At 40.2% G+C, this 25,266-nt stretch overlaps 1 protein-coding gene across 1 annotated transcript; it reads right to left on the bottom strand.

Annotated features, from left to right (window-relative positions):
- On the bottom strand, positions 1-25,019 carry pard6a (par-6 family cell polarity regulator alpha). Its single transcript, XM_036130890.1, has 4 exons — positions 24,373-25,019; positions 14,794-15,016; positions 2,290-2,579; positions 1-468 (listed from the first exon to the last, which is right to left on the bottom strand). Exons 1-4 carry the CDS (start codon positions 24,475-24,477, stop codon positions 313-315), a joined length of 774 nt encoding a protein of 257 aa, XP_035986783.1. The 5' UTR covers positions 24,478-25,019; the 3' UTR covers positions 1-312.
- Positions 25,020-25,266: the final 247 nt, after the last annotated feature.

Raw genomic sequence — 25,266 nt, 5'->3', positions numbered from 1 at the left:
AAGTTAAGATGTCAAAAACTGCGGAACAAAAAATATTCTTTCTACAAACTGACATCTTTTTCAGCAATGCTATTAAACCTCTAAAAGGGGACATAGTTCTTGTTGTGTATCTGTATCTGAACTCTACAGGGCACTAAATGCTTCATTTTGAAATATGCTATCAGTATCATATTTGTATAGTTTCTTTAAATAAAACAGAGTATAACATATTTCCAATTAAAGACATTTGTTTATCCACCACTTTTCTATCTTAGCTTCTCTGGAACATGTTATCATTTCATGTAATTGTCATATTTATGTATGAGCTTTAAATTAAAGCGTTAATATCTTCAAGTCTCTTACCTGATCCAAAGATTTTCCTGCTACATCGATGCCATTAACTTCGAGGATTTCATCATTAACGGCTAATAATCCTGTGCTCTCTGCGAGCCCACTCTTAACCAAACGAGATATGAAGACTCCTGGAACCTACAAGAAGACAGAAAAATTGCAAAGATCATGCAACAGCTAAAGAGCATGTGCTAATATCTGATACATCATCAGCAAAACACGTACTACAGGTGCAGTATGAAACTGCCAATGTTGCTTGATTTTAGAAAACAATAAAAAGGCATCTTTATTACCATGTTATTGCAGCTAGCAGTAAGGAATAACATTTAAAAACAGGAATAAAACACATAAAAACACAATTGAAAATAGTTTTGAACCATTTTGTTCTATCACATAGTGAATGCTTTTATTTATAATAACAACAATAACTCGCTCATGTGCGCAGAAGGCAAGGATGTGATGACAGAAAAGCAGAGGACATTAAGCAAAAAAATAATAATTGTAATGTGACAGAAAAAGACCTGATGCTAAAAGCTCAAATGATAGTGAGGGATTTTGTGAGGATTTTAAGTGTTTCACATATTTTATTCTGTTAAATGTGTTTCTCTTCAGTAACCTTACAGGTTCCTGTTTATTATATATATTATAAATATGTCCAAGTTTAATAATGTGATAGAAAACCATCATTGTTGTTTATCCAATCAGTGTTTAATACAGGTGGCACAATAAACTGTAAAAATATAATGATGTCTCTCTTTTAAAATTCAGCATATTGTAAACAAAATTAGCCCTCCATGTTACGGAAACCACTTAATATAAGAGAAAAATTCAAGTTTTTAAGAAAATGGCCACTTATAATTTAATCATGAGTCATTATATAATATCAAACAACTTTATATTAACTCACTAATCGATAACTTGCATTGCTAATATGTACCTCTACATGTATAATCAATGTTTAGGCACAGTTTACTATCAACCACAGTCCCATAGTATTTAAGCCGCTGCTCTCTTTCTGAAGCCTGCATCTTAAGAAAAACTTGGGGATGACAGAATGTATATTTATAAGATCAGAACATAGCCTTTTAGTTAGATATTCCAAAAGCATATCTAAACAGGTAAAACATGGAGCTGTACCAGTAAACAAAAAGGTTAATTATGAGACCACAGTCCTGATACTTTTTCATTTGCCCCCGATGGGATCACAAGTTTTGTCTGATGATATAGGGTTATTTTTCGGCCTCTTGCAGCTGCAGGGCCTACAGAAAGTGACCCTCTATCTACCCTGATGTCTAACACAGTGCTACCCAAGCAGGATTCAAATGTAGACAGCAACCTGTTTGTGCTCCTTTGTCAGTGTGCAGCATCTGTCAGTGACCACTGCGGCTGTGTTTGAATCCATAAAGTGCTGACAAATACAATATTATTGCCTTGTTAAGGCCCCTTAATGAAAATACAGCAAATCAAACTAGTTTTCTGCACATTCTGTTTTATACAAACTGGCTTTTTGATAAAAAATAAAATGTGGTTTCCAAAGTGGGATTTTTAAAACTGTGTTTTGCTGTATATCAGTGGGATAAATGAAGAGATTATTGGAAACAATTAAGTAAAGATCCCCAATTCATGCAAGTCTAGAATTGTTTCCTAAGCTAGAAACACCACGAACAAACAGCCAGTAGCTTTTACAGATTTTCTACATCTGTTCTGCCTTTGCCGTTTTTGTTTCCAGTTGCTGCTTTTAAACAATGAAAAAAATGATCAGTTCAAAATCATTTGCAGAATGCAAAAATGACAGCCTTCAAATTAATCTACAGATGTCTAACCAGTATATAACAGAGGAAACAAATAAATCAGAGCTGAGCCATTATTCCTTCATTGAAATTATTTCACCACCTTTAGGATGTTCATCCGAATGTCCTTGACAGAGGTCACAATGCTAAAAAGAAATACGCATCTCACCTTCTCCACACCCTGTGGTGTCACCCGTATGCTCACACCGTCCCGTATGTAGAAGCCCAGAGGTTTGTTGGAGCCGTACTTGTGGAGTCGGACCCGCCTATGTGACTCAGGTAAAATGTCAACATCAATAATGGATGAGATCTGTCGGAAGTTCTGTGGCGGGCCAATCATGAGGCTCGACTTGTTCTTTGAGTGGATGGATCCAGAGCCACCTGTGCGCAGTCCTGTTAGGACCAGCCCTTTCCTGCGCCTCTGGAGAGAGTTGGTGGTGTAAGCAATAGAGTCACCTCCTAAACATAAACATACATAAGGAAGGTGAGTTACATATTCAGCTTTTCTTATCAGCGCTTGGAAAATATATTTGCTCCTTTATAAGTTTTCTTCAAGTCATTTTTTAAGAATAGCTAATAAATGTCCAAAGACATGTAGAATTATGATCTAATCAATTAAGGAAACAATGTTTATTTGGCTTCTTTTCTGGTTAAATTGCATTATCACCCACCTTAACTATCTTTCTATATTTTTTTATTTTGGTAAGAGAGCTGCAGTGGTGCAGGTAGGTGTGCAGAAAGGAGATTTTTTTTTCAGTGTTGGCCTAAAGAAAAGGGGATTTAAATATATCTGCTGAGTGTTAAACTCTACTGGCCAATGACTTATTTCTCTCTAGCTGTTAAATTATGCAAACCCTGTCAAAGTCAGTAATAACACTACAATATCAAGCTTTCCCGTGTTTTCTTTGGATTTTCTAAATCCTTTACTAATTTATTTGTGGGAGCAAACAGCTAGACTCTTGGCAGTTGTTCACACGGGGTTAGATTTCAGGTTTATAACAAATAACATATTTGGATTATGCCCTCCCTATCTAATCACTCCTGGATTGTTTTATAGCGGAGAATGATCAGAACTCTACCCTGCTGCCCACTCACCCGCTGACACCTGCAGATGCTTTCTGATCTGTTGGCCGGCTGATTACATCAAGGTCAATGGCCTCTGGAGAGTGTTCACGGAAATATAAACACTTTCACCCAAACAGACACACATAGCTGATGCTCATATAAACTGATGAACTTACACGCGACTAGTCTCAAATGTTTACCTTCTGTTATATGTGTCTCGTCTTATTTGTGCTTTTTGTGAAAGAGGTTTTTGATATCTCAAACTGTATCCTGTTATAGGACAAAACTTGAGTTATGTTTGTTTCCCTCCCACCTTCCTTTTTTTGTGGCCTCTATCTTTTCACAGAGTATTAGCAGCGCCACGTGGGCACCGTGTGGTGACCTTGGCAGCATGGCCTCAGTAAATTGTCTCCCCCTGAAATGTTTGTGATGTTTGTTTTGTTTGTATTGGGAATTGTACTGAAACAACAATTTCCCTCTCAGATTATTAAAGTATTTCTGATTCTGATTATAGAGCATGCATATCTATATAATCTAAAGTTTTTTATGTTGCTGCATTTGTGTCTCCATAGTTTAACTGAATCCTGCTAGGATGTGATAAGGACCAAAAATAAATAAAATAAAATCCAAACTAAGTAAAAATCAACAAGAGGGATCATATTTCTCCTACTTTAGCTTCCCTTCATTGGCTTCCTGTTAAATCAAGAATATAATTTAAAATGTTCCCTCTCACATATAAAGCCTTTTATAGTTATGCTGCTATAGGCTTAGGCTGCTGGAGGACATCAGGGTCTATTTTTCTCTCTCTGCTGAGATATCCTACTGTTCTCCAATTCTCAATGTTTGTTGTTATTTAATCTTTTAACTTTTTGTTCTCTGTCATCAGTGGTCTGGCGTTCTGTGACATCATCAGGGGAGGCAGATCATCCGCTATTACCATATAACATAGAAAGGATTCCTGGATCAATGTGAGCTTCTGTGCTTTCTGTGTCTCTGCTCTGTCTTCTCTAAGCCCCAGTGGGTGGAGGCAGATGAGCGTTCACACTGAGCCTGGTTCTTGTTCTGCTGGAGGTTTTCCTACCTGTTAAAGGGGAGATTTCCTCTCCACTGTCGCTTCATGCATGCTCAGTAGAGGGATTGCTGCAAAGTCATCGACAATGCAGACGACTGTCCACTGTGGCTCTACGCTCTTTCAGGAGGAATAAATCCTGCTTGTCAAGACTTGATGCAACCTGCTGGGTTTCCTTAGAGAGGAAACATTTTGAGCAGTCTGTATGATTTGATTGAATTTGACTTTGTAAAGTGTCTTGAGATGACATGTGTTTACATTCAAATTTAATTGAACTGAATAGACAGTAACCAACATCATTTTGCCCATGTTTTTTTTTTTTTTAAGAAAAGTCATTGTCTTGGCTGTGTAAAGGTAACTCATGTCCCTTTCAGACAATGCACTACCTGTACAGTCAGTAGTCACATGACTCCACCCCATCCAGGTGGGGGAAGCAATCAGTGGTCAAGGGTCTTACTCAGGGACCAATAGTGGCAGACTGCATTTTGAACCAGCAACATCTGAGGCCTCTCCAAGACTCAAACACCCTATTCCTTAACCACTAGGACATCCAAATAAACAGGAACAGCTCCTAAAAGACATTAGTTTCTGCTGCTGGTGGTCAGAAGATGCTTCAGTCAGTCTGTCCCAGAGCAGATATGGCTACAGATGTAGCTCACCATGGTTAGAGTGTGAATGACTTGATTGTAGTTTGAAGAGCTTTGGGGCCCTCAGGACTTTATAAAGTGCTATACAAGTACAGGGTATTTACCACTTCATCAAGTTGCACTAGATGTATGTTTGCCTTTTATTTATTCTTTATTTTTTATCTAACAATGTCACGTACAGTACTTATACACATACCCGTATACAAGGTGAACACTAAGCCAGATTGCCACGGTTTTTTTGGATGTGTCTTAAAGAGTCTGTCATATAATTGCCACAGCTCTCCAACACCATGTATGCTGCAGATGTGCGACACTGCAAGTGAACAGGTAAAACTGCTACTTAAATATTGCATCCAAGGTCAAATAATGACATTACTAAATCAAACATTCTGCAGTGCTGTCTGTAGTGATGTACTTACCTGGACAACAGAAACCAACAGCTTGCTCTACTTTCTGTTTCATTCAGATAATAGTCATCTCACCACGTAGAGGTGAGATGACTCATTGAACCTTTATGTAACCGTGATGTCACGGCAAAGTAATTCTGACGTGACAGAACCCTTTGAATTCCACTACTTTATTCCGAGCACATATGCCCTATTTAGAACCAGACCACATGAAAGATGTGACATGGTTTGATATTCCAATAAATCCCCTTAATTTCCTCACATTTCGATTACTGTAAGAAATGCTTCAATATTGAGGAATATTTATGGCAGGTGAGGAAACAGTGTGACCCTATCTTAAGAACCAAATAGTTTTATTGTTTATACATTTGAGATTATGAGGCTTCATCTGGAAAAAAAATAATAAATGAGGACTTAATAAAGGTCATTAAAGAAAACAACAAACACATTTTAATGTTTACTTTCAACAAATACTAGAAAAAGTATTGACAGAGAATTTTCAGGCACCAATAATGGGTAACAAAGATTAAACACTATGACTTATGATGGATTTAGGGCTGGGCAACGATTAAAATCTTTAATCGCGATTAATCGCATAATTTGCCCGATTAAACATGATTAATCGCATTGTATGCGCAAACTCCAAGAATGAATTCAAAAGTAGTGTAAAGAGCACTTTTATTTTAATATTCTGCTGCCATATGAACAAAAGTGTTTAACATTTGTAGCACTTATATTATACTGGATATTTTCAACCCATCTATTGAATTTAGTGCACTAGTTGATCTTTTCTTCATAAGAGAACAGCAAGCACTGCAGCCAAAATATGGCCTTTTTTGACCTGCTGTATATTAGCCAGTCCCTAAGCTTGATGTATCATGAAACTGTTGACCTTTTGGGTTTTGTGGTTTTATTTTATTATTACAATTAAATAATAATAATAATAATAATAATAATAATAATAATAATAATAATAATAATAATAATAATAATGTTATGTTCAGTGTTTTTTCGCTAATCCACCTCTTATATATTTCAATCCTTATGTAATTTTGTCTGTGTTGTGTGCACCTGCCTGTTGCTTTAATCCTATAAATTTCCCCGTCGTGGGATAAAAAAAGGATTAGCTAATGTTATCTTATCTTAAATAACACTTTTTAATATATGTACTGGGTTCTTTCAAGGTCTTAATTACATTTTCTGTATGGGCTCCAGTAACATATGATAGATAATATCTACTTTGAAAGTTAACATGAACTGCTGCTGAAGATGAACACTGATCTACCTGGATGTTCCCTGGAGGACTGAAACGCCTCAGTCAGAGACGTCTGTGGGTCTGTCGGGGCAGTGAGAGAAGTTTCGTCTCCTGTCTCCGTTTCTGTGGCTCGACGTTTTTTCGCTCATGTTTTTTCACGTGCTTAGATAAATTTGTTGTGTTTCCACTGAAATTAACCGTCTTTTTACAAAACATACAGCTTGATTTCATTTACGGTATTAAAATAAAGCTAAACGGTGCTACTTTCCCTGTTCATGTTTTTCCGCTGCTGCGGTCTCTCTCAGCTGTTTGTGTGATGAGTTTGTGTGAGAGCTGAGTGGGCGGGCCAGGCTGAGCCTGTGTGCTGATTGGCTGGCGCCGCTGAGCCATGTACGAGAGGGGAGGGGGAGCAGCAGAGTGCTGCCGTGCACTGACTGAAAGCATGTGAGCAACATGCGTTAATGCGCGATAAAATAAATATCGCCGTTAATAGTCTAATGAATTAACGCAAAATTAACGCGTTAACTTGCCCAGCCCTAGATGGATTATAATGAAGCTTTGTATCTGAAACTTACTGAATCAGTCACAATGTAAAATAGAAGCTCTGGGGCAGCTTAAACAATGACAGATTTCATCAGTCTAATCTGCTTGTATTTGTTCTGCAGAGCCTGATTACTCTCACTTCTTTTCTATGTCCGTTTTCATGTTTGTGTTGGTTGTGATATTCTGTGCTACCCACTGTTTCCTCAAAACTGCACACAATGTAAATAATTTAATTGCAATAAAATCTGAACTCTGAAGGATGTACATGTCTCTCAGTTCTTCCTTAGCAGGACCCATATTTTGACATAAAACATATGATACAGCTCATAAAAAATCCAAGATTTTTGTCCTGATCTTGTTACTGAAAAGTGCTTTATAAAATAAACTAGCCTTGCCTTGCCTTTTTCGTGTAGTTGGGTTAAATCAGTTGTATCTAAATTAAGTAATCTAAAATAAGTTATTGCAGCAATTCTATTATTTTATTGAGCCATGTAATTTGTTATAATCTCAGGTTTTGGATAGGTGTAATTTAGCCTCAGTGTGCACGTGTGATGTTGCTCACAGAGGACCAGTGAATGCTCAGATAGTTTGTGTGTATGCTCAGACACATGAAAAATTAGGGGGAACATTGATGCTAACTCCAAATTATGTCAACACTCTTACAATAGTCTTCATATTCAGTAATGGACTAAAGACTATCAATGCAGTCCAGGAAAAAAGTACACCCTATGATACAACCTTGCAGAACCTTCAGCAACTCTAAACCAGGTTCTTTTCTGTATGGGATTTTCAGTCTGCCACATTGCTGTGAAGGAATTTTGTCCCACTTTCCTTCACAACATTGTTTTGTTCATGGAGCTTAGCAGGTATTAGTTTTTGGACTCATTTCTTGAGGTCTCACCACAACATTCAATCAGATTTTTCAGCCATTCCGTTGCAGATTTGCTGTTGTGTTGGGGGTTATTGTCCTGTTTATGACCCAGTTTCATGTGAGGCCATCTGTCATGCAGATGATCTCACGTTTTGCTGCATAGTACTTGTGTAGACAGAGGAGTTGATGGATGTCTGCAAGGTGCCCAAGGTCTAAGGTTACAAAACAAATCCAAATCAGCCGTCCACCACTGTGTTTGGCATTAGTTCTAATATGCTGTTGGGTTTTCTGCAACAAGGCTAGTTGCTAGTTTAATATGCTGTTTTTAAAAGGTGTGTTGCTGTTGCGAATTTTTACTAACACAGGATATGTATATGATGTTGTATTCTATTTCTGGTCTGCTTCTCTTACTGACTTCCATGTTAGTAGGCTGCTGTTCTTTTGCCAAGATAAAATGCCAAATGCTACGCTCTGTGTTGGGAACCCTAGGAAATCTAATAAGATTGGCCGAGGAACCAGGAGGTAAACACAGGCTGCACACTGCACTGAAGTAGTTCTGGACTGTACCTCTAGAGTTGAAAGGAGAAAAACGTGGCTTAGACATTGTTGATGGAGAGAACCAATTGTTTATAGGGAATGTTACTTTCTTCCCAGGAGACAAATGAGAATGATTTAGGTTGATTTTACAGAAAATATCGTATTTATAGCTGCTTTAAAGCACCTATCTCTTCATTTCTATCTTAGATCATATGAAAGCAACAAGGATGAACTTCGAGCAAAGCTTTTTCAGAGCTTGTGCTGACTGAGCTTTTCTCAAACTCTTTGCTTACAACAATAACACAAAGTCTCTCATCTCCTTACACACTTCTGTGCAGCACATACCATACCATACCACCTTATAAATGACACGACAGTTTCAATGTACAACTAATTTTTCCTGTCCTGAGATTGGATCTCAGAAGCCTCAAATTGATGTCAGATGTAAGCTAGGATCCACTTTCCAATGTTATTATCATTTACCCATTTCCATCTATCCATCCACTTAATCCTTGCAGGGGCCTGGTGGGGGGTGGTGGGTCTACTGTGGTAAGTAGGTGGGAGGTAGGATAAACTCTATGACTGGTGCCAGAACATCACAACACACTTAAGACAAACATATGTACACACCCACACTCACACAGATAAAGCCAACCTAGAGTAGAAAATTAATCCACACACTCCTATAGTGCAAGTTAGAATCCTTCAGTGCTTTTTCTATGATCATGTGCTAGTAAATGTTAGATTCAGCATCCTGTCCAAAATTGTACTCAGAAGACCACCACTTTAGGTCTTTATCACTGCCACCCAGCACTGTACCAAATTGCCATACTTTTTGGACCATAAGGTGCACCATGAATTAACATGTCTTTGTGTGTCTTTGTCCACAAATAAGGCACACTGAATTATAAGGTGCACTAAGTACTCTTCCCAAGCGTGTAATATCACTCCGCCCCTTCTTGTACACAGCTCTCTATCCATCACTGTCGGGATGTCAGAGTAGTTGGACTACACTACCCTGTTTCTAACATAAGGCCAAAATAAACTTTTATGTTCAATTACCTTACTAGGTGTGTTGTTGCTAGCACGTACTCCAGGCGCAGGATACCTAAAGGCTCCGACATACTCAGGCGTACTGTGCACATACTGTGAGCTTGGTGGACTCCGCTATGACTCTCCACAGATATTTTACCCTTCATTGTCGAGCTTACGATTACCTACATTTCTTGTGGCAAATTCCTACAATTCCCACACTTTCTGCCAGTGGGACGAAGCAGCGGAACAGATGGTAAAATGTGTGATTAGCTAGCTGAGCACCTAGAGCCGTTTGTTTTTCAGCAGGCTCCCACCGCACACCTGTCAGTGAGAATAGAGAGGGACTGTGATGCCGTGACCTTGTGATCGCCTGCTTGTAGTAGCTCGTGTATCAAGCTCGGTGTCACAAATAAAACACTTTGATGTAAAGACTTCTTGCTGAGAATGTGGGCGCCTTACAAGAATTCACTTCTAGGTTCAACATTACAGTCAGGTAGGATCCGATCAGCTAGTGACACAGTGTACCATAATGCTCCAAATATCCATTGTTGCTAACCAAAGTCATGCTTACACATTTTAACACATTTTTGAGCGCATTGTACCACATAAAACTGGTCAGTAAGCACAACTGTAATCATATATAATGTGCACCGCATTATAAGGTGGACCAGCAATTTTTGAGAAAAATCTAAGGATTTTAAGCGTGCCTTATAGTCTGAAAAATACGGTACAGGGGAAAAGAAATTAGCTAATTCAGATTTAAATGTAATGAACAGCAACTCCAGCTTCTATGAGTAAGGATGCAAAGGTATTATTGATTTTGGTAAATGTAACTTTCATCCTGATTAAGAAAACTGACTCAGACTCAACAGAAATGTTTAAATGCTATATCCAAGTTCAACTTGGGTTATCTGCTTTAAAATAATAGAGAAATATTAGGCAGCTCCTCCACTAGAGACAAATATTTGACATGCTGCATTCCTTAGAGAGGAATTTCAATTTCTCCTCCTGCCTGAATGTGTATGTGGTTTTAATCATCAACTGCAATAAAAGAAAAACATCAGGTTTTAATGTAAATAGAGAATATTCCAGATATCATACAACCAATTATTTCACAAAGCCTTGTTTTGAAGACTGAAGTGTTTCCTCCCAGGAACAGGGCAGAATAAGGCCTCAGGGGGCATACACTGTTAAACCCCATACAAACACAGAGACAGAGTGGTTTAGATATTTCCTTTTGAGCTGTGTCTTTCAACTGCTTTATATTAAGACCCTGGAAATTTAAAAATAACCATTATCTTAAGTTAGATTATGGAATCTGCAGCTACCGTTCACTGGCTCGCCGACATTGAACAACAACAGACGAGAAAGATGTTCCCTGGTTGAGGAAGTCTTGATTAGAGCTGCAACATTGAGATAATAGGATCAAAATTGGATGTAAACAACATGGATCCATCCTACTTCATATTTATGGTTTAGGCTGCTGGAGGTGATGTAATGGGGTAGGGATCATGTTTCAGAACACTTTGACCCTCTGACAACCAACATGGTCATAACATTATTAGCCAGATTATACAGAAATAATAATTTGCCGCCAGTTTCACTTTCAGATCTTTCAATTCAATTCAATTCAATTTTATTTATATAGCGCCAAATCATGAAACATGTCATCTCAAGGCACTTTACAAAGTCAAGTTCAATCATATTATACAGATTGGGTCAGATTATACAGATTGGTCAAAAATGTCCTATATAAGGAAACCAGTTGATTGCATCAAAGTCCTGACAAGCAGCAGTCACTCCTGGGGAACCGTAGAGCCACAGGGAGAGTCGTCTGCATTGTACATGGCTTTGCTGCAATCCCTCATACTGAGCAAGCATGAAGCGACAGTGGGAAGAAAAACCACCCATTAACGGGAAGGAAAAACCTCCGGCAGAACCGGGCTCAGTATGAACGGTCATCTGCCTCGACCGACTGGGGTTACAGAAGACAGAACAGAGACACAACAAGACAGACAAACAAGCACAGAAGCACACATTGATCTAGTAATCTGTTCTACATTAGAACATGCTTCTATACAAGAATCTGATGTCAGTGTGGAGGTAACTGATGCGAGATTGTTTTTATTGTGTCAACAAGCTTAACTTGTGAGAGAAGAGAACTGAAATATTAAATGTTAGTAAAACAAGACTTTAAATCCTGCCATAACAAATCTATGGCATAAAGACAGGCAGAACTGTTAGACTGTTTCATCCATCTTGTTGCTCCCTGGATACCTTCTTGCTCTGTTCTCCGTTTTGCATCTAATGTTTGATTCAGGTGCACCACCTATACTAACACCATCTGCTCCCGTCTCTCCACCTGGCAAATTTCTGCTCCCCAGTGAACAAGATGGATGAGCTGCTCTTTCTCAACACAAGAACCTCAAACGTCCGTAGATCTGCCACCCTCTGTTTCACCAAAACCTGACTTGGTGTTTACGGACCACAGAACAGAACTCTCAGGGAGAAAGACAGGAGTTGGTTTCTAGTTTTATACAAACAAAGGCTAGTGTTCTGATGTCACAGTGTTACAGAAGACTTGAAGTCCTCCCCTGGAGTCATTTGTTTTATAAACTACAAACCCCCTTTACGCACCAAGGGAGTTCTCGTCATTTGTTCTGGCCGGTGTTCACATCCCACCATGAGCCTGCACAGCAGAAACTGAAAAACAGCTCACTGAGCTGATAACGGAAAAACACATGGGCTTCAGCAGCAACACCAGCAGCAAAAGGTGAGACTGGGGAGCATCATCAATACCGGCTGGTTGCCCCACATGCCTCTGTTTTCTCCCAAGTTCTCTTCAACCCCAAGACAAATGACTCCACCTCAGCTGATCCATCTGTGGAACTGCGGAAGTTTGCAGATCAAAGCCCTGTCATCAGTCTGCATATAGACAAGAGGTGGATTGCCTGGTCCACTGATGCTTTATGAACCACGAGGACCTTAACCAGCTCAAGACTCTAAAGAGGGTGGTGGACTTCTGGAGAATTCACCCCACCCTCCCTCCCCACACTATCCTTAACAACACTGTCAACTGTAGATCACTTCCGGTTACTAGGAACCACCCTTTTTAAGGACCTGACCTGGTCCTCACACATAGAAGAAGAACCAGGAGAGATTGTATTTTCTGCAGCAACTCAAGAAGCCTTCCATAGGAGCTGCTGGTCATCCTCTACACTGCCATCATTTAGTCTGTCCTGTGTTCATCCATCACTGTGTGGTCACAATCGGGTCTGCAGAGAGGATAATCTTACCTTCCCTCCATACAGGACTTGTGCAGGTCCAGGGACAGTAAAAGGGCAGCTAACATCTCTCCAGACCCCACACATCCTGGACAAAACCTGTTTAAACATTGCCATATTTTTCGGAACGTAAGGTGCACCGGATTATAAGGCGCATTACATATTCTTCCCAAGTCCGTCTCTCCAGCAGGGTGACCAGACATCCCCGATTTCCAGGGACAGTCACCGTTTTGGATGACCTGTCCCCAAGCGAAAGCTGTCCATGGAAATGTCCCCGATTTCAGTGTATCATAATGAAGTAAAAAAGTTTATCACAACAAGAGTTATTTACCCAGTCCAACCACTGTCCCGATGTAGAAGAGCTTTGCCGAACACATCTTCCTCACCCCATCGGCGTTGCAGTTCAGACAAAACAAACCAACCCCAGGCAGAGATTCAGTGCATAACAAAATCAGAGACGTCCCAAGTTTTCATTAGAGAAATCAAATCAGGTCACCTTACACCCCTTTTTCCTGAGAAGGAGAGCTATCCGTCTCTGTCGGGAGGACAGAGTAGTTGGACTACACTCCCCTGTTTCTACTAAAAGGCCATAATAAACGCAACTTTTGTATTGAATTAACTTACTTGGTTTATTTTTGCAAGTGTGTAATTTTGCAAGGGTTGCCTTACATGACTGCACTTCTAGTTTTGACATTACAGTCAGGCAGTCTTGCAGACTCCTCAGGGATCCGATCAGGTAGTGACACAATGTACCGTAATGCTCAGAATATCCATTGAGCAGAGCGGCTTCGTTGCTTACCAAAGTCATACTTACACATTTTAACAGATTTTTGAGTGCATTGTACCAAATAAAATCGGTCAGTAAGCACAACAAGTACGGTAATCATATATAAGGCGCACCGGATTATAAGGTGTACCATCAAGTTTTGAGAAAATGTAAGGATTTTAAATGCGCCTTATAGTCCAAAAAATACGGTAACCTTCAGGTCTGCATTGCAGAGTGTCATTAACAAAAACCATCCGCCACAGAGACAGTTTCTTCCCCCAGGCTGGTTCTTTGATGAACACAGTGTGGTCAGCTACAAATGTACTTATTCTGTGCTTATGTACAGAATAAGTACATTTTCACAATCATAAACTCACAAACACCCATTTTTCCCCTTTCTTTACATAGTCTATATAAAAACCTACTGCTTATATATTTATACCTAATGTTGTGTGCTGTGAACACTGTAACTGGCCAAATAAAGTTGATTCTGAATATGTCCTAGGGTAATGCTGTAAATATTGAAAAACCACACATCTACAACAGTTACAAACTTGTATTATGTACTTATTTCAATACTTTTAATTCCAGTAACACTCTTGTAAAGGGTACTTCGGTGTGTAGCTGCAGTGTTTGAAGCAAATAACATTTCACCCAGACGTTTGCCTATCTTTCACTTTATTCTTTTTGCTCAGGTGAAGAACGTAGGGCCTACTGACGGTCTAATGTGGATGTGATGCATTACAAGGATTTTAGTTGGGATCAAAGAAAAGGTGTTTACGTATGAACGTTTGATTTGAAGCCAACCTTCTATGCGAGGATGGAAAAAAGGTTTTTGGTTCTAGAGTGATTAATCTGTTAGACCTGTCACACTGCCGCATGTTTTACTTGGTAATCTTGAAGCATAGTTTGTTCTCTTTGTCTTGAGCCTGTATCTTCCTTTCTCTCGCTTCCTTCCTCTACCAGATCTTGGGGAAAATCTGATTAGGCTGGCAGCTGAGAGTGATTTGAAACAATACTCGCCTGCTGAACAGGAGCTTACATCATTAAGTCATGAATTATGACAAACATACGGGTACAGTACGAATAAAAACTTAAAGGTAATGCTGCTACGTTCAAGTTGAATGATCGCAAAACTTGAACGATTCTGTTGTCAACTTTCATTATAACTTCTCTTTCCTTTATTGCTCTTACCTTTTATAGTTACAATAATCCGCAGTACAGGATTGGCTGAGGCGAAAGCTTTTTGGAAGTTTTCATCATTGTTGATTGGAAGGAGATCTCCGTGGATGTCAGCATATTCCAGCAGCACGTCAACACCGTGGATGTGATGGATGCTTTGGAGGAGTTGGTAGAACTCTTGGAAGCCAACGTAGCCATTCTTCTTCAGACCAAAACGGCGGTACTCGGCCTCAAACTGCAGAAGGAACAGTACACATGCAAAAAGGCATGTTTTGAAATAATGCTTCAGAAGTATAAATCTGTGCTTCAATTTGAATTACAATCTCATTCACACAAACCCGATAAATTGTACAGTCATCCCTACTAGTGGTCAAAAATAATTAGACCACTATTGTTTTCTTCAGTTTCTTGTTCATTTAACTTAGGAGCTTTATTTATAGAGCACTTTAAACATCCACAGGACCAAAATGTTGTACACAAAGTAAATGAACATTTCAATGTCTGATACAACTAAAGGTACATATGTTGGGATAAATGTAATGATAACATAAGAGTTTAATTTAAGAGATGATATCTAGCCATTCTCTGTGATTTTGTTGATAATAACCAAAGTCACTTAAGTTCTTAAATCAATAGCTATGGCAGAATACTGCCAACAACGGTGATTTCAGGTTTTCTTTTCTCTGTCCTAGTCACATGATACACACAGGCGTTAGTACTTCATTGCATAGCCATTGTTTTGACTGTACACAAGAAACAAGGGTGGTCTAAACATTTTTCCATCCATATATATTAGCACCACCACTAACTGCTATAAATATGACTAGTTCGACTGAATTCATCTAGTTCTCATTGATGAGCCTGATGAATTTTGGTATATGATTTAAATAAGGCCGCAACGATTAGTCAACATAACCGATAATGTTGATAATGAAAAAACGTTGACGTAGAATTTCATGCATTGAAGCGTTGTTTATATAATAAACATTGGTGCATCTCTCAATAATTCACTCTCAGTGGTACAGATTAAATCAAATACAGTTCACTAAGGCTATGTTCACACTGCAGGCCTTGATGCTCAACTCCGATTTGTTTGTGAAATCGGATTTGTTTGCGTGTCCGTTCACATTTCCAAATATATGCGACTTGTATGTGATCTCCTGTGTGAACTGCATTCATACACCTAAGTGTCCCGCATGCGCATTAGAGGACGCGATGACGTCACACGTAGCGAGCATGCTCAGTGTTTGTGGAAGTAAACATGGATCGTAATGCTGCAGCGTATCTTGCTTTCTTTACGTTATTCTCCAACCGGAGCCAGCAAATTACCAATGCAATCTTTTTAAGAAGATCGAAAAGGAAGAGAGCCAAATTTTAGTGATGTGAGCGGCTTTACTGATATGGACTTCATTCATCATTTTCGAATGACAAAGGCAACCTTTATGTGCGTCTGAACGGCTCTCTTTAGCGCTCTCATGTAAAAACACACATCTTCGGCGGCCGTAGCGGCGAGTAAACGCGTTGCCGTGGCGCTGTATTGACTTGCAACAGGTGCCTGTTACCGCACAATAGCCTTGGCTATGCCAAATGTCTTTGGCATAGCCAGGTCCACCGTTAGTGGCGTTTGTCAAGTATCCATGATGTGTAGGTCGGATGAATGCGACCTGGCCGTACAGACACAGGTCGCATTTGAAAAGATCACATATCCAAGCGACCTGGGTCGCATTTGAAAAAAATCAGATTGTGTTGTTCAGACTCTCATGAAAAGCCAGATCCAGGTCGCATATGGGCAAAAAAATCTGAATTGGGTCACTTCAGGCTGCAGTGTGAACGTAGCCTATGGCTGCAGCAGAGGCCAGTATACTGTAAATTCCACAGTGAGCAAAACTCACCCCCATCACATGACCCTATAACACCATAAAGTGTAGCACACTCCATGGATTCTGACCAAACAGATGTGATAGTAGTAGATACGCGAGTCCTCCTGCGCTGTGATGTTTTTGTTGGATCAGCTGTGGGCTCTGCACACTGATCTCTATTAAACACTGGAGTGCTAATAGGCCGCTGTTAGAACAAGTCGCTTTGAAGCCACCAGCCGCTATATTGGTATTCCCTATTTCCCCCAGTAACTATATATATATATATATATATATATATATATATATATATATATATATATATATATATATATAACATTTACAAATAAATAAATAAATAATATACAAAAACATATATTTACATATATGTATACATATATCTACATATGTACATATACACATACTTATATATACATATATATTTAATATGAATAACATATATATATTATTCATATTAATAAATATTTCAGCACATAATTTCCTAGTAGCTGATAGTGTTAGTACATCCACTGACTGTAGAATTACCTGTGAAACGTTTTCACACAGCCAGAAAACTGCTTGTTGTTGCAACCAAATCCTATGGGATTCTGTGAGAGTAGGGAGTAGCAAGATGGCGGCCAGTGACTTCAGTTTTTTACGGTTGTGGCGCGAGCGGAACAAGAGGGATTCTTGTATGTTTGTGACCGCAGAGCTACCGTGAAAATTTAGCTAGCTGGCAAGGTTATGCAGTAAAGGCTGCCAAAAAAACCACCTGCCCCTTCAAAAGTCACCCCATGTAATAAGTTATTATAGGACTGTACATGTTAACAGTTATTTCTATTAAAATTATTAGCCTTTCTAAATCCCACAAGGCAGACATGAGTCCGTGGACAGGTAAACGCATAGTTAAATTGTTAAGAGAGCGTACACGGTGCCTCGCTATCAACTGCTCAGCGGGAAGAACTCTTCATATCAAACTGTTTTCTATGTGACACCGAGCTGATACAGAGCTGCTAAACTCCCGAGTACCTGTGGTATCACACCCTCTCTGTGCCACGGTGACAGGTGTGCAGCGGGTGCCTGCTGTGGGAAATAAAGGAAAAACACATATTTCTTGCTAGAAAAACCCCATGAATGGATCAGAAAGAGATCCCAAGTGTAAGTTACGCTCAATAATGTTCTAAACTCTGGCAGATCTAGAGTTAAAGAGACTTTCAGAGTCTGCGCAGTACGACCAGGTGTGCAGCCACCTTTAATGTCTCTCCTAAGCTAGTCATCGCTCCTTTACTTTAAGCTCAGTCACCTGCGTTTGCGTGTAAACTCACACTCCCATCAGATGAGAGAGCGCTAAGAGTCGTGACATATTGTACCTGCCTTGAAAAATATTTCAGTATTTTGTAATCAGGCTCAATTTCTGAGGATGGCTTCACACAGAACTCCCACAGAGTCGGGAGCGCAGAACGTCTCCTGTCCGTGAAGACGTCGGTGGAGTCTGTTCTGATGGAGGAGCATGAGGAGTGCATTGAAGAGAAATGCTTATAACTGACCAGCTAGTTATCCCTGCCAGTTAGTATGTGTCGGAAGCACGGGATCCAACAGAATAAATGTTGTGTTACAACTGAAAAATGACACATTTGTTTATTTCACGTGGTGCCCCAACTACTTCTGTTTCCTGAGAACGTTTACCTCATACAAAGATGAGGATGATGATCATATGTTTAAACTGGATAATTATGAGCAAGTAAACGGCTCTATGATGATTTTCAGACGTCCTAAAAAATACCATGGGCTTTGATTGTCGCAAATCACCAAAAGTCTGTCTGTCTGTTGGAATAGAGTCTCCCTGATGTATTTTGGAAGCTTTCAATACAGGTGATTATTTAAAGAATAGAGTCAGAGTGCATGTTGCAAATTGAATAAAAGGCAAAAAATGTGAATGATCAATTCTTCAAAAACAACCTTTGTTTTTTTATTATTATTCTTTTTTCACATAATGTTATCATCATGTTTTAACAAGGTAAGGTAATCTCCATTTGCATAAAATTAGTTTAATTTGAATTACTAGCACCACATAACAGATCAGATTAGGTTAGGTCTATTCATATTATTATTATTATTATTCACAGTTGTGTTCTAAAAACAATCGTAACATTTCTTCACGAACAAAGTCAAATTTTTTTGATAAAAATACAGGATTGGAATAGGGCTGGACGATAATTCAATAACAATATATATCGATCGATAGACGCGTGGCGCGATAGGAAAAAAAAGGGTCGATAAAACTTTGACATAGAAACAGTTTCCCTTCCTTCCTTTCAGCCTATCATATTAGTTGATGCTACAGTCACTACTTCCTCTCGACCAATCGTAATGGCGGACCCAGGCACGTCGTCACAAAGCGCCGCCCTCTCAAACCACAACACAGAGCACGTGAATATGTCGCAGCAAGTAGCGGCAGAGGAAACAGCCCCAAAACGGGGTTTTACTAGTTCGCCAGTCTGACAGAAATAAACCAGTGATTTGTAAAACTTGCAAGGAACCGGTAAAAACAAAGTCTGGTAATGCAACCAACTTGTTTCATCACGTAAGCCGCTCACACCCGCAGCAGTGAGAGCTGTGCAGCCCCGCCGCCGCTCAGCGTCATCTTAGGAATCTTCTGGAAGTTCTTCCAAAACAAAGCAGGTACAGCAGCTAAACTGGGCTCTCTTCTTTGTGATAAAATTAAAAAGCGTCCAAGCGGCATAAGGACATCACGCATGCAGTAACGTGCTTCATAGTGATGGATATGCTGCTGTTGTCTGCAGCTGAAAAACCTGGCTTCAAACAATTACTTACCACTCTTGATCCGCGATATAAAGTTCCGGGACGCAAGTTTTTTCTCTAACAGCGCTCCCTAAATTGTGCAACGAGTGCAGGGAATCAGTGCAAAATGAGCTGCAGTCTGTGTCCTTACACGCCACAACCTCGGACCTCAGCCCTGCGTCAACCTCTCAATTATGAAACCTGAGAAGTAACTAGTGTACTATTCCCACCTAAATGGGTCATTTTATTTGGTATATTTATTTTGGTCATTTTACTGGTCACTTTAATCTATTCTTTGTCAGTATTTAATAACATAACTCAGGTCTCTTAAGTTATTTTTCTTTTAAAAAATTCTGTTATGGTTAAAAAAGTTGGTTAAATAAAGATTTAATTGGAATTCTGTGTTTGTGTTCTTTATTACAATTAAATCATTTAGCAATATCATAAAATGTCCAGGCAGAGCTGCACATAAAATATGGTTTTAAATATTTTCAATAATTATCGATATCGATCAATATGCATTTTTTTTTATTGATAAGCTTTTTTTCTATATCGTCCAGCCCTAGGTTGGAATTTGAAAATGAATTTATTTCAGTCAAATCGCTCTTTCAAAATCTCTTATCTCAGTTTAACTTCACTTGCACTCATTACACACAATATATCATTGGCGAGGATTCTAGAGACGAACACAAAATGCATCCCCTGAAAAACTTTGATAATTTGCTGCTGTAATATTATATTATATGTAATATTATAGATTTTTCTGAATAAAAAGCTAACAGATGTGCATAATCAAAAAATATCAGAAATGCAATTATAGAGCATTCAGTATTGTAAGAAAGCCCACACTGTTTCTGGATAAATACATTACTGTATGAGTTAAGCTCTATTCCGTTTTATGCCGCTTTCCTTGTAAGTTTGAAATGTCCCATGCTGCTGAATGCACCATAGCTTTCTGACGCTCTCGAATGCATCACACTGGTCTATGAACGCGGTGCTGTGTAGATGCACGTTTGATCTTCCGCTTAAGAAAAAGCTTTGCAGTTTCAAAACTCACGTCGGCTCTCACGGTTTATTGTTGTGTGTGAATGACAAGAGACCACAACAAATAAATCAGCCGTACCTCGCATAAAAACTTTGAATTTAATGTTGTTCATAACACCCATAGCTCTGCGACAGACTGGTGACCTGTCCAGGTGAACCCCGCCTCTCACCCAGTGAACGCTGGAGATAGGAACCAGCAACCCCTGCGACCCCATGAGGGATTAAAGGGGTCAGAAAATGGATGGATGGATAACACCCATAATTTTGGAAACAAATCTGCCAAATAACAACAGTTTTTTTCTCACAAGAGGTTTAATAAAACGTATTGATATCATTAATTTAAGAACAAGTAACTGCGTTGGTCACATGTTAATCCGTTTACTTCGTTAATATTCAGTTGTACAGAGCGAGGCGCGCTCCCGCCACAGGGGATGCATATCTCAGGAGGGATGCACTTTTCGGCATAACACCGGTCCGTGTTTTGATCGGAAAAGTAGCATCTCGGTTGGAACAAGGAACCCAATAACTCGTTAATGTTGCTCTCAGTGGAGACAGATGCAAATCGGGAAATGTAGGCGGCGGCAAGAGCTGCTATAAACGGCGATTTGCTGTCGTTGACCGGCTACTTTTGACTGCCCTGCACAAGTCCACCTTCCTGAGTCCATAACTGAAAGAAGAATCACAATGTTTGCTCATCTTATTTAATGTTTAGGCTGGGATTATGTCCTCAATAAAAAGAACATGCCTGATTTCAAACATATTTGATATGCTCCCTTTTTAACACTATAGTTTAAAATCTTTTCTAAGCATTAGGCAATGTTAAAAGCTATGGCTGAAAGATTGTTTTTAAAACATTTGGATCTTTATTTGACACTTTAACAGTAAAAAATAAATACATTTTGATAGAAATATTGAAAATACATTGTCACTTAATTTTAAAATCTATATTTTGTGGATTAATTATATAGGGAGAGTGGCAACAAGAGGCAATAAAGGGGCATTCAAAGGTTTGTAGACAAAAGTTTCCACAAGCAACTGAAGTGATGTTGGGCATCATAAAAAAATCATTGTGATCAGTCGACTAATTGAAAAATTAATAGATAGATTAGCCAAAGTTTTGAATATAGATTTTTCTTCTAAAATGAAAGCCTTTTTCAGTGGTATTTCTTTTCAGTGATCAGAAAAAAAGGGGGCATAGAGAGAAAACTTTGAGCAAAGGCACTAAGGTTGGGAGTCAACGCCACACTGAAATACTTTAACCATAGTTCAAGCCCTGAAGCAAAAGGAAAGACATAAGACATGAGAAATTGAGACAAAGGTTCAAACTGACTATGTTAAGTAGTGGCTTTCACTCAGTTTAAAAATTTAATTTACACAGGTATTTCTGCATACTTCTGACATTGCACCAGTTTGTTTAAGAAATGCTTTTGAAGGAAGACACCAATCTTTGACTTGAAGAATAGCCTCAATCAGAGCAAATACATTCTAGAGCTCTAACCCTATTGAAAAACTATTTTTCAGTCGTGAGCAGTCTTTCACAAATTTGGCTTAGCTCCACAGATAAAAATCTAAATGTGGAAATCAGCATGTGGAGAGCGACATTTCAGTAACAAATAGCCATCAACTTCAAGTGCTGTTTTAACTTATCCTGAATCTCGCCAGATGGACGTGGTTCCGGCGAGCTTCACACTGCTCCACACAGTTCCATTGATGAGGGCTTCTTTCATGTTCAGGCTCGTGCTTAACTCAGGGTTGATAGGACACTGAGTTTAGTTACCTGACTGATATCACCTGTACTGAAACCAAAAACCCTGAGCATGACAGAGTGAGGAAGAACTACTCAGAGCAGCGGTTTTCACTCATGGTCAGATCCACCATTCTTTCTGAAACGGGGCCCTGGTAGATTACAGGTATATTGATTCTCTATAATATTTCTGTGGAACTGAAACTGGGCAAAAAGTGCATTATTTGAGCTTTTGGGATAGACCCCAGATGTTAGCCAAGACAGACTTGTCAAGAAAAAACAAAGAACACTTTAAAGAGTAGCAATATACAGGATGAGAAAGAGAAAAATAGAGTTCACGCGTCTGACTGAGACAGTCGGGGGAAAAAACAGCTGTATTTACCTACAAATTGGCCCAATTGTAACCCGTTTTATTGAATTTGAGAACCAACTCTTAGGAGCCTCATTATTCTTCATAGAGCAGCATTTTACACCACACAACAGCCTGATCATCACATTTACTCTGCTTCTTAATGGATGGAATAAGAAATGGCAAGATGGCAAAATGATGATGTACAGTGGCTTGTGGTAATGACTCTATTTCCCACTCCACATTAATATTGTTTGCTTAAAATAAAATCCATCTTTTACTGCTAAATAGTTAGCATAACCAGTTATAAATATAAACTAGCAGTATGAATTTTGGTTTGCTAATTCAATACATGACATTAAATGTCATTTTATGAGGTTGTTGTCTTTTTGATCTCATCATTTTAATGCAGAATTAAACCCAAATTAAATGACAAACATTTTAACCAAATATTACTCTGTTAGTCTTTGCTAGGCTTTAGGTCACACAATAGTCACGTTAACTCGTTTTCTGAAACCCTGATGCTAGGCCAAACCCCTGAGCAGGCCCTGTAATGTTGAAGCAACCCAGGGATAGATTTATACCGCCCCAGAATGTGTTAGCAAAAAACAACAAATTGTATTTTTAACCACAGTTTTTAAAGTGCACCGTAAGCCGGATGTTAAACAGAACAGGTAGAGAGCTATCAACTTGTGGGGCAGAACTAGGAGTGTCAGCCTTTTTAATGCTGCGGTTATCTGTGAGCTCGGCCTCTTCAGCTGACAAACAAAAAAGGACTTAATATACACTGTAAGGTTGTTACTGTGGACTTCAACAAGAGACAACCTTTGCTAGGGTGGCTTGAATGTTTTCACTGAATGGTCAGCACAGTACCCTAAACCAGAGGACAATCCTTTCCAAAAGGTGTCCAGATGTGGGTTCCCAGCTTCCCCTGGTGTTCCAGCCGAAATCAAACAGCTTCAGAGAAAGATGCACCAAAGCAATGTGCTCCTTCCAGTTATCCCAAAAGTTGTGAATTAAGCTATAAAAAGACTACAATGCCATGAAATCCATATCCGGGCTCAAACAAATTGTTGAAAACAATAGTAACCATGTCGCACGTAAACTTCTGGGTCTGTATAAAGCAACTGTAATCAATAAATAAATAGAATTAGTCTCATATGTAGCAAAATGTTGACCATAAAACAGGAAAGGTTTTGTTTGCTTCCTTGACACAACAGTGAGAGACACATATGTCTTTTGACGGTAAAGCTACATGTGTAATTACTACACTTTTAATTATGGCTAACAGAAATTAGAGCTTCCTCCTCCGTGTTCCAGCTGGCTTAAAGGTCCCGGTGCTGCGCGGCCACCTGACAGTCGGTCAGGGAACAACTGCTGCTTCCAGCGGCCACAATGCAGCTTTGAAGCGTCAGGCTCCAGCCGGCAGTCCCCCCGCTCTGCCCGCTCTCTGCCCGCTTTCTGCCCGCTTTCTGCCCGCTCTCTGCCCGCTTTCTGCCCGCTCTCTGCCCGCTCTCTGCCACCTCTCTGCCCGCTCTCTGCCCGCTTTCTGCCCGCTTTCTGCCCGCTTTCTGCCCGCTCTCTGCCTGAAAGCGCCTCCTGTCTTCCGCCGTGTTTGACATGTTTACCCCAGGAACCGGCAACGTCCGAGCATTCCTACCGGCAAAGCGCAGCCGCAGACATGGATGACACCTGGGCGACTCCACAGGCTTCTGCCGCCGACGGAGCCACGGACGGCACCGTGTTTCCTCTTATTACACAACAGTGAAACAGGAACGATGAAACATGGCACTCACTTTGCTCTTGACCTCCACCGTATTATCAACCTGTCTGATGGGCGTCCGGTGCTGCTGCTGCTGCTGCTGCTGGGGCTGCTGGGGCTGCTGGGGCTGTCTTGACATTCTGCTCCTCGGTTCTCTGCTCGGCTCAGGCACTGCGGATAAAAAAACATCCACTGGAGCTGGGATGTGTGCTTCCTCCTGTGTGGCTGCTAATAGAGAGGAAAAAACGCAATGCGAAGCAGAGAGTGGATGCCGAGACCGAACAGCAGTCCTTTCACCTGGGAGGCGGGTGTTCCGTGTTCCTGTTAGTCTAGGTTTAAAAAAAGCCAAAGCAGAAATGAGCCGCGGTTAGCTGCTGCGTAGCGCGTCGTCCTGAGTCAGCACGCGCCAGTGTTATTCTCTCGTTCACGCGCACCCCCCGCGCGCGCATGCAAATAGTAAGAGAACAGCCAGCCATCCTGACAGGTGGAGTCTAGTAGATCGGGACGTGAGGTGCCAGTTGCCCCCCACCCCCACCCCCACCCAAGGCCAGACAGAAGGACGCAGCAGAGGGGGCGGGGCGGGGCATGGCGTCAGGGGAACAACAGAACAGCAGCCAGCCCCACGGAGCCAGCCCCACGCTCCCACTCATACCCACCACTGTCAGCTGCAGAGCTGGCTGCATTACTGCACCGGTCATGGCTAATCTTAGCCTCTCTCTCTTGTTCTGATTTTAACCCCCCCCCCCCCCCCCCCACACACACACACACACACACACAGACCCCCTATATTAGAGAGAAGTTGGCACTCTTCCTGTATGCCAGAATGAGAGTTCACCTGCACTGCTGTCATTCTCATTGTAATCTTGTGAAGTTTGCTCATTCACTTCAGGTATGACAGGAATCAGGAACATACCTGAAAGACCTGAGT

The sequence above is a fragment of the Fundulus heteroclitus genome, unplaced genomic scaffold, assembly GCF_011125445.2.
Source record: "Fundulus heteroclitus isolate FHET01 unplaced genomic scaffold, MU-UCD_Fhet_4.1 scaffold_39, whole genome shotgun sequence".
NCBI lineage: Eukaryota > Metazoa > Chordata > Actinopteri > Cyprinodontiformes > Fundulidae > Fundulus > Fundulus heteroclitus.
The sequence above is the reverse complement of the archived record's forward strand: the minus strand, read 5'-3'. Positions and strand labels throughout refer to the sequence as shown.

Bases quoted from the DNA above. Each gene is read 5' to 3' on its own strand.
- pard6a (XM_036130890.1), bottom strand. From the start codon at position 24,477: ATGTCAAGACAGCCCCAGCAGCCCCAGCAGCCCCAGCAGCAGCAGCAG. The intron at 15,017-24,372 runs GTGAGTGCCATG...TTCCTTCTGCAG, and splicing joins CGGTGGAGGTCAAGAGCAAA to TTTGAGGCCGAGTACCGCCG. The intron at 469-2,289 runs GTGAGATGCGTA...GTCTTCTTGTAG, and splicing joins CACCACAGGGTGTGGAGAAG to GTTCCAGGAGTCTTCATATC.